Consider the following 12,547-nt stretch of genomic DNA (forward strand, 5'->3'; position numbering starts at 1 on the left):
ATAAAGCTGGGATAATAAAATCTGAGAAATCCCAGTGTTTATCTATAGGTGGAAATCATATTCCACATGTGGATGGAGTCAGGGATCCCTGTGTTTTAAAATCAGTGAGGGAATTGAATATCTGGACTTGTGCCAATTAACATACAAAACTCCGTGCTTTTGATGTTCTCATTCACAAGATATCTGTGTTCCTTCTTTATTAGCAACCATAGTCATAGGCTTCTTAATTTTGACCATGGGAAAAGAAGAGAGGCCTCTGTGTGTTTGTGTCTGTTGGTTAGGCTGTGGTGCAGCTGGTGTCACACTTCAGTGAAAGTCTGGCTTTTCATCACAGATTGATGTGAAAATTGTGCACAAAACTGGTGTCTCACATGTTCTTTCTCCAACCTCAGCTTTTCTTAGTGCCTAAAGTGTCTGCAAGTGGAAATCCAGAGGAAGACAGAGAGAAACTGAGTTCCTGACAATGCATTCACTAGTGAGTAGGGGATGCCTCTTTCTACTGAAATTATACCCATATTGCTGGCAAATGGGCAGTTTTCTCCAATTTGCATGGGTGTTTCATTTTTATTCTTTTTGTTTGTTTGTTTTTATGATGTAAAATCCACCCCGCCTGGGTGTTCCAAATGCAGTCAGGAGGCTTTCAGGTATCTGGCCCCCCATTAAGTTTTCTCAGGACTCTAGGTTGGGTATCGTGTGTCAAAGACTCCTAAATTATCAATATAATTTCTAATATTACACTACTTTATTCCAGCCCCTATTAAGGCTATTTACAAAAAAAGACATGAGAGGTTTCATTCATATATTTCTTTTTCTTCTATCCATCCTATAATCTCATAGGGAAATAATTGACCCATTAACTGTACTGTTGGCTGAAATAGACTTAGGATTGTGATGAATGCAGGCGATAGAGATGAGTGAAGAGCAGAACATCACAGCCCAACAATGAGTCTGATGTTCTAGCAGCTGAGTTCAATAAATCCAGTGTGATAGGACTTGGGCAAGAGCTGTGCAGTGTTGAGGGAAAAGAAGAGTTTGATAAAATGTATTTGAGCTTTTAAAAACTTTGTGAAAGGACAACTAAAGAAGTCATTATTATTCTTATCCCCATTCACTTTACCTTTTGGTAATTAACCTTTTTGCCTTCTGGTAAGTGAAAGTAACATATAAGAAATATAATTATTTAATTATGGTTGCACACTCAGAAGAAGGAATATGGTAGATAGAGTACAATTTAGGGTTCTGTGGAAATGCTTTATAAGGGCTGGTTAGAAAAAAAACAATGAAGAGGCTTTTTAAATCTTTGAACAAGTGAAGTGAGAAGGTAAATTTAAAAGAGAAACAATGATAACTGATGTTTGGATTGTCGAGAGAAAGTTGAGAACAGGAGGCTTCATATCACAGGAATCATCAGACTAAGATTTCCTCAGTATAGCAGCCTCAGCAGTCTTGTCTTGTGCTGCTAGACTGTCTTTAAGCCTTGTCATGAACACCTGAATTATATAACATTAGAGAGACTACATATATGAATTGAATCCTATATTCTGCATAAAGCTTGTTCAGTTCTGAAGAATGCTGGAGTCTGGTTCATTACTTTCTAACTTTTTAGTGAATAAGGGACCAATGACTTATATTTAATAAATATTTGCTAGATAGGAAACACGTTTTCTATTAGTTCATTAGATTATTCAAAACACATCATAGGTCTTTTAACCATTTGATTGGTGAGAAACCTGTGGTTCATCTGGAGAAATAATTTATTTCATCACAGTCTTGCTTAAAAAGTAGTAAATCATAGTTATATGCCTTGTGACAAATCTGTAATTTACTTGAAATTCATGGTAAATTTCATTTTATTTATGAATGTTCAAGTGAAAATTTTATAATCAGTTATGTAGAGGTGATCAACACATTACTGAAAAATGTCTGGGTTATATTATGCCACACCTCATGCGATATTTCTTTATAGTAAAGTTTAATGGATTCAGAGTGGGTATATCTCTGTGAGTGAATCTGAAATGCAGATACCAGCTTAGTACTGAGAATGAACTGGCTGGAACCCAAAACACTGAGTATTCTGCATACCCAGCTGCTAGCTATGTCATCTCAGCCTTCCTCTTCCGGACAGTGAAAGGAATTTCTCTGTCTAAACTAAAATGTCTGTGATGTTTTAGAAGAAAGTGACTTTTGAAGATGTAGCTATTGACTTCACCCAGGAAGAGTGGGCCATGATGGACACATCCAAGAGAAAGCTGTACAGAGATGTGATGCTGGAAAATATCAGTCACCTGGTGTCCCTCGGTGAGTCCCTCAACATTCACGTACATGTGTAGATGCACATTCAGTCATTCATTCAATAAGTGTTAGAACAGCTTCCCCATATCTCACTCTAATCTCTTCTCTGATTCTCTCACAGATCTCATCCAAAAAAGGTTTGAACTCTCTAAATCTATCTGAAATAAATATCTTTCTTTTTATTTTATTTTATTTTATTTTATTTAGTTTGTCACTCAATTAGAGTGTAGTCTTGACAAGGATTTCATGGTTTCTTTGGTACTCAGTCTCTAATACTCGTAACAGACCTGGGAACTTAATGAATGTTTTCAGTGTATTAAATTAAATATTTTCTAAATAACTCTTCTGCTTTAGTCTATGCTTAGGCTGAGACCAATTAGTGAAAACAATAGCAATATCTTTTCCATATAGAACACCAATTATTTTTGTAAATCGAATTTTTTTTGTTGTGCGTGAGAATAATAATAAACACACTGTGCAGAGATTTAATTACTCTCTTTCTGAAAAAATTGTGTATTATGCATTGCGTCTTGGAACTTAGGCATGGACTCAGCATTCATAGGTCCTGACTGTTTTGAATTTCCTTTTCTTGATGGCCCTTTGGTTTGGATTTATTTTCTAGTCTCATATTGGGTCAGAAAAATCCTGGGGAGTTTTCTGTGTTCTAGGTCTTGTGGCCTGAGCTGACCTTCACTGTTTTTATTCTTCCTTGATAGCCTGCCTTACACTTGGTGATAATGCACATTTATTGACAGTGAACTCAAAACACATGTATTCTTTCCACTAGCAGGGTACCAGATAAGCAAATCCTATATAATTTTGCAGCTGGAGCAAGGAAAAGAGCTGTGGCGGGAAGGAAGAGAATTTCTTCAAGACCAGAATCCAGGTAAGCAACAGGGTCCTGTGCTCTAATAGGAGGAGTTGCTTTGTCAATGAATAATATCAGTTGAATATTAATTAGTGGTTTTATTAAATGAGTGATAATTTCTAAAATGTAGGTTAGGCTACTGGAGCAGAATTCCTTAGATGTTATTATCATTTTGTTCATGTGTCAGATGCTACTCTTGTGTCCTCTTTTTTTTCTTTTCTTTCACTTTTGGGAAAAGGATAATTCATATACTTGGCTGGGGTTAAACTTTCATATGCTGACTCTTTTCCTGATATCCCTGTGAAGACTATCCCTCTTTTTACCTGCCTGATATCTCATCTCCATTTTAACTCTTTTCACATTTTAATTTTAAAAATCTTTTCTAATTTCTGACACTGTACAATCTATTTCTTCATTCAAGTAGTTTCTTCATTTGACACACTTGCCACATCTAAGTGTCAATTTTTGAAAAAAGTACGTGGGCCTTGGGGCTTTTCAAACAATTTTATTACCATAATACCAATGTAACAATTTATTTTTCAATTATTTCAGACAGGGAAAGTGCCCTTAAGAAAACACACATGATATCCATGCATCCTATCACCAGAAAAGACGCCTCCACCAGTATGACAATGGTAAGTTTTATAGCTGTGTACACCAGTCATCTAAGTTAAAGACATGGTAATGGGTTAAGTTAGTAATGAAGCACAATCACCTGAGTGTAATTAGGCTGGCATTAAGTGCTTTCTAAGCAAAAAAAAATTGGATACTTTGAATTTAGTGAATACATTGACCTGTGTTCTAAACCATAACATGAGATCTCTAAAACAGAACAAGTGCATATACATTGCTCATGCCCAGACATTGAAAGATATTGATATCAACACAATTATGCAATAACTCTGCAGTTGAGATGTTACAGAAGAGAACATATCTGTGTCTGCAGGAGATAACGTGTATGCAAATGTCAATCGAGAAAAATGACAAGACAAGTCTCAATCATTTTAGGAGATTTATTTGCCAAAGTTAAGGACATGCATCCAGGGGACAGGTGTATGCCTTTCTCCAAAGATGATTTTGAAGGCTCCAAATTTAAAGGGGAAAGGGTGGGATATTGAGAAGTACACAATTTTCATGTAAAAGGTGGGTAGAAAAAATAGTCATTCATGCATTTTTCTGGCTCAGTGAATCTGGATTTTTTTAGATAAGATGACATAAACAAATGAGGCAGAGGAATAATGCAGGAAAGCTGCATTTTACATAAGACAACATAGACAAAATGGGGCAGGGAAACAATCAGATATGCATTTGTGTCTGGTGAACTGGGGATGACTGCACCTGTAAAGACAAGTTATCAGTTTGCATTGCCATGGTGCAATTTTAAGAGCTCATGAGGAATTTCCTCATGGGCAAAATATGGGGGAGGCGTGTAGCCTTTCATCTTGTAGCCATATTATTTAGGAACCAGAAGGGGGAGGCAGGCTTGTGTGACCCAGTTCCCAGATTGATTTTTCCCTTTGGTTAAATGAGTTTAGGGTCCCAAAATTTAATTTCCTTTCACACAAGAAACATTGGAAAGCTTTCAACTGGGGTCTACCACTGAATGGTTGGTCTAGGATTCAAAGGTAGTGAAATGAATGTATAGATATATGTGGGTAAACCATTAAGAGCTTTTAATCTTTGCCCCAAAGGAGAATTCTCTCATTCTGGAGGATCCTTTTGAATGTAATGATTCAGGAGAAGATTGCACTCACAGTTCCACAATAACTCAGTGTTCGTTAACTCATAGTGGAAAGAAACCCTATGTCAGCAAACAGTGTGGAAAATCCCTTCGTAATCTTTTGTCCACTGAACCACATAAACAAATTCATACTAAAGGTAAATCATATCAGTGTAATCTATGTGAAAAGGCCTATACTAATTGCTTCCACCTTAGACGGCACTAGATGACTCACACTGGGGAGAGGCCATATGCATGTCATCTATGTAGAAAAGCCTTCACTCAGTGTTCTCACCTTAGAAGACATGAGAAAACTCACACGGGACAGAGACCATATAAGTGTCATCAATATGGGAAAGCCTTTATTCAATCCTTTAACCTTCAAAGACATGAGAGAACTCACCTTGGAAAAAAGTGTTATGAATGTGATAAAAGTGGGAAAGCCTTTAGTCAAAGCTCTGGCTTTAGAGGAAACAAAATAATTCACACTGGAGAGAAACCACACGCTTGTCTACTATGTGGGAAGGCCTTCAGTCTGTCTTCCGACCTTAGATGACATGAGAGAACACGCACTGGAGAAAAGGCATATGAATGCCTTTTATGTGGGCAAGCCTTCAGACAATGTACTAATCTTAAAGAGCATCAGAAAATTCACCCTGGAGAGAAAATTATAAACTTCTTCAGAACATATTCTGACTTTAGATGACACGGTGTTAGGAATGACGAAGGTAAGGAATGTGGAAGAGACTTCAGCTGTAGTTGTAGCATCTAAACATGCCGAAGGACTCACATTTTGAAGAAATACTGTAATCAACATGGAAGATACTTCAGTTACCTTTATTCTTCAGTCCACATCAATAAATTCATATGGAAGAGAAATTGTATGACATGTATGTACCAAAGACTTGTTAGTGATCTGAGCATAAGTGACATGAGAGAGCTGAAACTGTCAATATAATCAACTAAAAGTGTTCAGCAACAGCTATAACTTAAAACATGTGGGACTTTCAGGTAGAGAATCTCTAACTCTGAATTCAGTGTGAAAATGTTTTTATTTGCAATTTATTGTCAAATAACATGAGAAAACTTTACTTGGATGAACCCTTTATTTCTATTTTCTGTGAATAAACATTCAGCCAAGCACAGGCTTGATGTTCACAAGAGAAGAGTGATAAAATGCTGCTAAAATGGAAAATAAGAGAGGAAAGCCTTCATGAGCTAAATAAGAAGGGAAAATCTTTCCAAGGGCAATGAATTCTCTTGGAATACCAAATACTTCTTACTGGAGAAGTTATGCAATGAAAAATCATGAGAAATCCTTTCTTCATAGAGCTACACTTGTGGCACATGTGAGATTTCTCACTGGACAAAACATGGTTAGCATCTTGAAAGGAGAAAATTCTTTAGTGGTAATTCATTTCTTAGTTGACATTGAGTTTCTCACATTGAGGAGCTATCAAACTTGAAAATCACTGTGGAGAAACCTGATAGATTTCTCATCAGAAAAGTGAGTCAAGAAGGTGGACCCCTAGAAAAAACTCTTAACACATACTTTAGCAAAATAATTCAGAAATTTGAGAAAATATCTATTCATAAAAATGTGGCATGTAAATGCATAATAGCAAAGTGACCAGGGAATAAATTGAGTGCAGAATTATGTAAGAAATCTCATTAAACTTTTCCAAAAGACCAATACTTACAAATATTGAAAGAATACAATCTGTTGTTGAACAAACTTAGTATGTTGGCGAAGCCCTTGTTTCATTTATGCAGCCCTAACAAATCGATTTGCATCTGCACTCCTTGGGTGAGATTCTTGGTCGAGATTCTACCCCAACTTCTGAGTCTCCCCAGTCTTCAACAGCTCTTTCCTCACAGCTCACCTCCCTTTACTTCAACGTCCACCAAAACCACTTGTTTCCATCCAACCCTCGAGTTGACACACCAGGGATCTTCAGCCCCACTTGCTAGATTTCTCAGTGTGTCATTGCATAGATTTAGCAGGGAAATGGAGGCTGTATCAAAGACACCTTGTATATGCATTTGGGTGTCCGCAGCCCTTTCCTCTGTCTCTAAGCAGTTACCTGGGATCAGAGAATAAGGCAGCTCTTCTCTTCTATCCCTCAGAAGGCTCTTGAAATTTTGTCCCTGGACCCTCTCTAACTGGAAGTAGCAGTTCATCTCATGACACCCCACATTTTATTCCGGTAAGTCCTGAGTTATTACACAGAGACAGACACAGCTGTGCTCCTTTTACTGCAGTCCAGAAGATAAAACACCAGCATGATAAAACAGCTGAACCTGTCAGCCACCTTGCAAGCCTTTCCTATATTTGATTCAATGTACTTTTCCTGAAGCAAAATGAAAGTTCTCACAGAGGGGCCCTCCTCTGCCTTGTCCTCAGAATTGGAAAATGTATTGTCCGTGAAGGAGCCTCACCACTGAACTTAAAACTCAAGAGAAAATGTTTCCTGAATATCAAGTGGGATGACTTGAAATTTTGCCAAACAGGCACAATCTTAATATGATCGGCCTTACTAAGGCTAAATGGCCTTATCCATGGTTGAAATTGACACATCATTATATTTTAAAATCTCCACAAGTGATTGATTTTACTCTGCAGCCAGGGTTGATGTCAAGTGTGAGGATAATGAGCAAGAAATTCAAGCCCTTGGCAAACTGGTTGGAGAGGTAACGACTGTGTCCAGGCAGAGCTCATATCATTATTTATTGTTTAATCTATTTAATTAAATATGTAATTTACCCACAAACTGTGGCTGACCTTATATGTACTCCTGAACCCCATTAAGATGTACTATTTGTGCTGTGAAATTCTATGGGATTTGACAAATGCATGGTGGCAGATCTCCAGCCATTATTAAAGTGTAACACAGAATGCTTCTCTTATTCAAGCTCGTCTTCCCTCCACATAGAGGGAATCACTCGGCTTTTGTATACTGATTTTTGGATTTGCTTCTTTATTTCCATCTTCTTTAATTAAAGCAGAAGATATCGTACTCAATTTCCATTTGATCTTCCAAAAGAAAAGTACTGAATAATCTACACCTGAATTTCAGTGATTCAGACTCAGGTCCACCGCTAAGGCCAAACGTCCTGTGCTGCCACCTCATGGCCGACAGAGGGCAATGAAACCCATCTTTCCGGCCATGCCGGGCGCATGCGCGGTCTGCCTCCCGCGACGGGCCGGGTCTCCAGGGAGGACCTGAGTTTTCCTCACCCATGGTCAGGGAAGCGCCATCGCCCTGGCTTTGAGGCTGGGGCCTCCGGGGAGGTTCCGGTAGGGGCTTTGGACAGGCCGCTCTTTTTGCAAGGCCTGAGACGGCCGGCCCTGCGCAGGCCGCCCTATTCCGCGCCCTCAGGACGTCAGTATCCGCCTGAGGCCGGATACCCCCTCTGGGCCCGGATGCCCCCGCTGGGACCGGAGCATCCTCGGCGCTGCCCTCCCAGAGCCCCGCAGAGGCTGAGGTGGCGCGGGGGCGGCCCTGGCTCCGCGAAAAGCGGCGGCAGCGAGGGCTGGAGGACCCGGGCTACGGGGCTCCGGGGCGTCTGGCCTGGTTGGGACTGAGCCCATCCAGGGACTGGGACTCTGGGATTCTGTTGTAGGTGGATCTGGGGCAGGCTCAGGACCAAGTCCCTCTCCTTCCACCAAGGAGCGCCCAGAGGCCGGCGGGAGCTCCAGGTTCACCTCCTCCTCCTCCAGGTGTTTACTTTTCCTTTATTTCTGTGAGGCCAGAAATTGTCGCCATCCTTCACATCAGTGAATAGGGACCCTAACACTCATTACCTCAGGTTCATTGTTATTGCCATTAACAGTGTTGGTGGCATTATCACTAAGATCATCGTTGTTGTTACTATTGTCATTCATGATTATTAGCAGATGTGTTCATCATTTTGTCTCACTATGCATATATATATATATATATATATATATATATATATATATATATTTGGGATTGGTTTTGTATGACGTTGAATTGAGCTTCTTTAATCTTGACCAGTGTTGTCAGATTTCTGAAGAGCATTCCGGAGGACATCTCCTGCCTTTCAGCGCAGCCACAGAATTTCGTGGGCACAGGAGAGCACCTAGAATATTCCCCTTTCATTGCACAGCAGCTTTGGGAAATAGTGGCTGCCTGGCTCTGAGATGACGTAGAAAAGACTGGATACTGGGGCAAGTTTTAGCACCTCCACTGGTGTTTTTATGAAGCTAAGAGCACTGTCTCCCAAGTAGACTTAGAATAAAATCTGATGGCTCTAAAGGGCTATGGCTGCCCTTCCTGGGACTTCCTGGGAACCTTTAAACCTTCTGTGGTTCTTGGAGTAGGTAGGTTGCCAAGTCTGTTCCTCATATGGTAGCACCAGTCTTTTCTGGGCCAACAAGAGCACTTAGAATGTTTCCAGAAGCTCAGGCATGCCATCTCTGTTCCTCCCTTCTGTTCAGTGGCAATTCCCTGGGTCCCTGGCTGTCATAGAACGTCCTGCAGAAGGTTGGGCTTGGGTGACTTCCTGGCCAGCCTTCTCAGGCAGTCATCTTTGAAAACCTTGAAGAGACTCACAGAGGCCATTCACTGATATTTCATGACTGCAAGTGGGGTTTCTGGATCCTTGAGTTTACTTGGAATATTTGAATGGCTCTGAATGGCCAAGAAACTCTCCCTGGTCTTAGAAGCTGCCAAAAGCTATTACTGGGCCTCTGAAGAGACTTTTAAATTTTTCCAAGTACATTTGGGCATAGGAAACTTTTCCAGGTCTAGCTGAGCCAGCTCAGGTCGAGTCCTGAAAAACTGGTGGGTATTGGGTGAACTCATCTTATGAAAGAGCAATTGGTGGCAAAGCTGGGTCTCCAGGACAGCTGTGTGTGTATATGTCTGTAGAACATGCCTTGTAGTCATCTTTGGTAACTGAACACCATTTGTGAATGGATAAACTATATTCATTGCTGTACAATCATGAAAAATCCATATTAACAATGGCAGTAATAAAAATATTGATGGATATTAACAGGAATAATGATCATCATGATACTAGTACTAATGGTTTTAATAGTGATAATAATACTAACCCTATGGACTTGGGGCATATAAGTTTTCCATAAGTGGATAATAGGCATAAATATTTGGCTGTGTAGGGTTATTTCAAGTCCCAAAAAGCAAGGATGAACATCTAGAACGAGAAGAAAAACAATCTGGAAGTTAGTATGTGCACACCTGGGGACTCCTGTGTTAACTTCTGGTGTTTCAGCCTAAGAGAGAATGTTAATATAACCCTGGTCCTGGAACACCATGCTGACCAACACCTACGAGCTTTCAGGAGATAAGACAGCTGGCTGATGGGGCAGGGATCCAGAGAAGGCACGGGTCCACACCTGCACATGTTGCCCAGTGGCAGAGTTCATGACAAGCAATAAGCCCCAGGACAATGTCATTCCCAGCCACCTGGCTGTCATCTGTCTTTCATGGCCCTTCTCTACTGGTACCTCTAGACATTGGCATGTCCTCCAGAGGCTGTAGGAGGGCATGATACTCAGTACTCTCCCACCTGCAGGAGGCAAGAAAGATGGAAACAGCTAAATACCATGGCTTCTGGATTTTTTTTGGTGGGCATGGCATATTTTGCATTTGCTTTAACAATGTTGGAACCCAGTCAGTGGCTTGCAATACAGATCTAGATGACTGTGGACACCTGTAGAGATTTTGACAATTTCCAGAAGGTCACAAGTTCTTGGACTTTTTCATGAGTTCTTTGACTGAAAAGGTGGTTCAAAGAGCTTCTATAATGACTTAGAAAATGTTGTAGAGGCCAGGTGCGGCGCCTTATGCCTGTAATCCCAGCACTTTGGGAGGCCAAGGCAGGTGGATCATGAGGTCAGGAGTTTGAGACCAGTCTGACTAACATGGTGAAACCCCCTCTCTACTAAAACTACAAAAATTAGTCGGGCGTGGTGACACGCACCTGTAATCACAGCTACTCAGGAGGCTGAGGCAGGAGAATCGCTTGAACCTGGGAGTCTGAGGTTGCAGCGAGCCAAGATCATGACACTGGACTCCAGCCTGAGTGACGGAGCGAGACTCTATCTCAAAAAATAAATAAATAAATAAATAAAAAGGAAAAAAAAGAAAATGTTGCAGACACTCTGGTTAACAGGTAGGCCCTCTCCTGCCACTCCAGATAAAAGTTTCTTGGCCACAAACCTGATTTAGCAATATCCCTTCATCTTAGGTGGTTAACAGAAAGCCATTCATGACCTATCCAAGCATAGATAGGGGATTTGACTTAGAAAACTGTTAGGTGGACTAGTTGGTGAAAGAAAGTGCATTCTAGGGCTCACAGTCCTACACATAGAGTTGCTATCACATAAAGCATATTTACGAATTCTTTCTGAGCCCATGGCAAGATGAGGGTGCACTTCATCAGTCTCCTATGCTGGTATGAATAGGTACCTGCCTGAAAAATAAAAGAATAATTCAGGAAGCCCATTCTTCTACAGGACACCAAGCAGTACAGTAGGAGTCCTGGGGTTTCTGTGGTATTTATGTTTTAAGGTTGTCTTTTAATCATCTTCAGCAAATTCAACAGTCTTCAGGAACATAAAACAATTATTCAACATTGCATAAAAATGACCACAAATATATCCATGATAAAGAACTGTACCAATATAATAATAACATTAATAACAGTCATAATGGTGGTGATATAAATGTCAATTTAATGAAGAGAATAATAAAAAAGCAGATATTTAAGAACATATTCCTGTAAGCCTGTGACAATGTTCCCATATGAACCCTCATGTTATTGATTAGATGGAGAAGCTTAGGGCTACATCTTGAAATATCTTCTGTGATGGCAAAGAAGAGTGGCAGTAGGGAGAATAATTCTGAGCCACATGAGAGCATGGGCAAAAGTGGAGATACCTGTGCCATGTGGAAATACATTACAAATGGACTATGGCAAAGGGTCTGGCCAGAGTCTTGCCTGACACAGGTCGTACAAAAGCCTTCAGTAGTTCACCCCAAGAAATAGCTGGTCCAGGCTGTAGATGAGAGGCACCGGGCAGACAGATCCACACACGCCTCCTGAGTCTCAGAAGTCTGGTGTGCATGGAACATTAATCCCCTAGCCTACTGAGACTTCACCTCCCGGCTGGTCTTCTACCATCTGATTCTTGAGCCCCATCACGTTAGTGTCATCTCCATACTGGAATTGCCAACAATATCTGATGGAGGGTTTCACCCTGGATACTTGGTACTGGCAATGTATGAAATACCAGAAGGGAGGCTCCAGGGCTTCCATAGAAGACACATTCAAAAGTTACTCAGGTGATCAAATGGTCATCTCAGAGATTTTCAGTAGAACTGCAGCATTTTGTCAATACCTGAGTGAATGCAGAAACTATCCAGAGACACGGGCATTCTAGGAAGCTCCCTGTGTAAATCAAATACAAGGAATATCTACTTCTGGGCTCAAAAGCTAACTTAGAGAAAAAAAAAGTGAGATGCTGGCAGAAGGCAAATAAGTCCACTTCAGTTCCCAAGAGAAAATTGGTTCTGTAACCTCTGAGTTTATTTAGAAAAATTTCGGAGCCTCAGGAAGACCGAGTATATCATTCCTGATGTTTCCAGGACAGATTGGACTGCTTAGGCCTTTGG

The 12,547-nt window shown here is 40.6% G+C and overlaps 1 protein-coding gene across 1 annotated transcript; it reads left to right on the forward strand.

Moving 5' to 3' along the window:
* The first annotated feature begins 392 nt into the window (after positions 1-392).
* On the forward strand, positions 393-7,772 carry LOC463973 (putative zinc finger protein 705G). The gene is made up of 5 exons (XM_063816884.1): positions 393-475; positions 2,172-2,298; positions 3,080-3,178; positions 3,713-3,795; positions 4,852-7,772. Exons 1-5 carry the CDS (start codon positions 464-466, stop codon positions 5,104-5,106), a joined length of 576 nt encoding a protein of 191 aa, XP_063672954.1. The 5' UTR covers positions 393-463; the 3' UTR covers positions 5,107-7,772.
* Positions 7,773-12,547: the final 4,775 nt, after the last annotated feature.

The sequence above is a fragment of the Pan troglodytes genome, chromosome 7, assembly GCF_028858775.2.
Source record: "Pan troglodytes isolate AG18354 chromosome 7, NHGRI_mPanTro3-v2.0_pri, whole genome shotgun sequence".
NCBI classification, from domain to species: Eukaryota; Metazoa; Chordata; class Mammalia; order Primates; family Hominidae; genus Pan; species Pan troglodytes.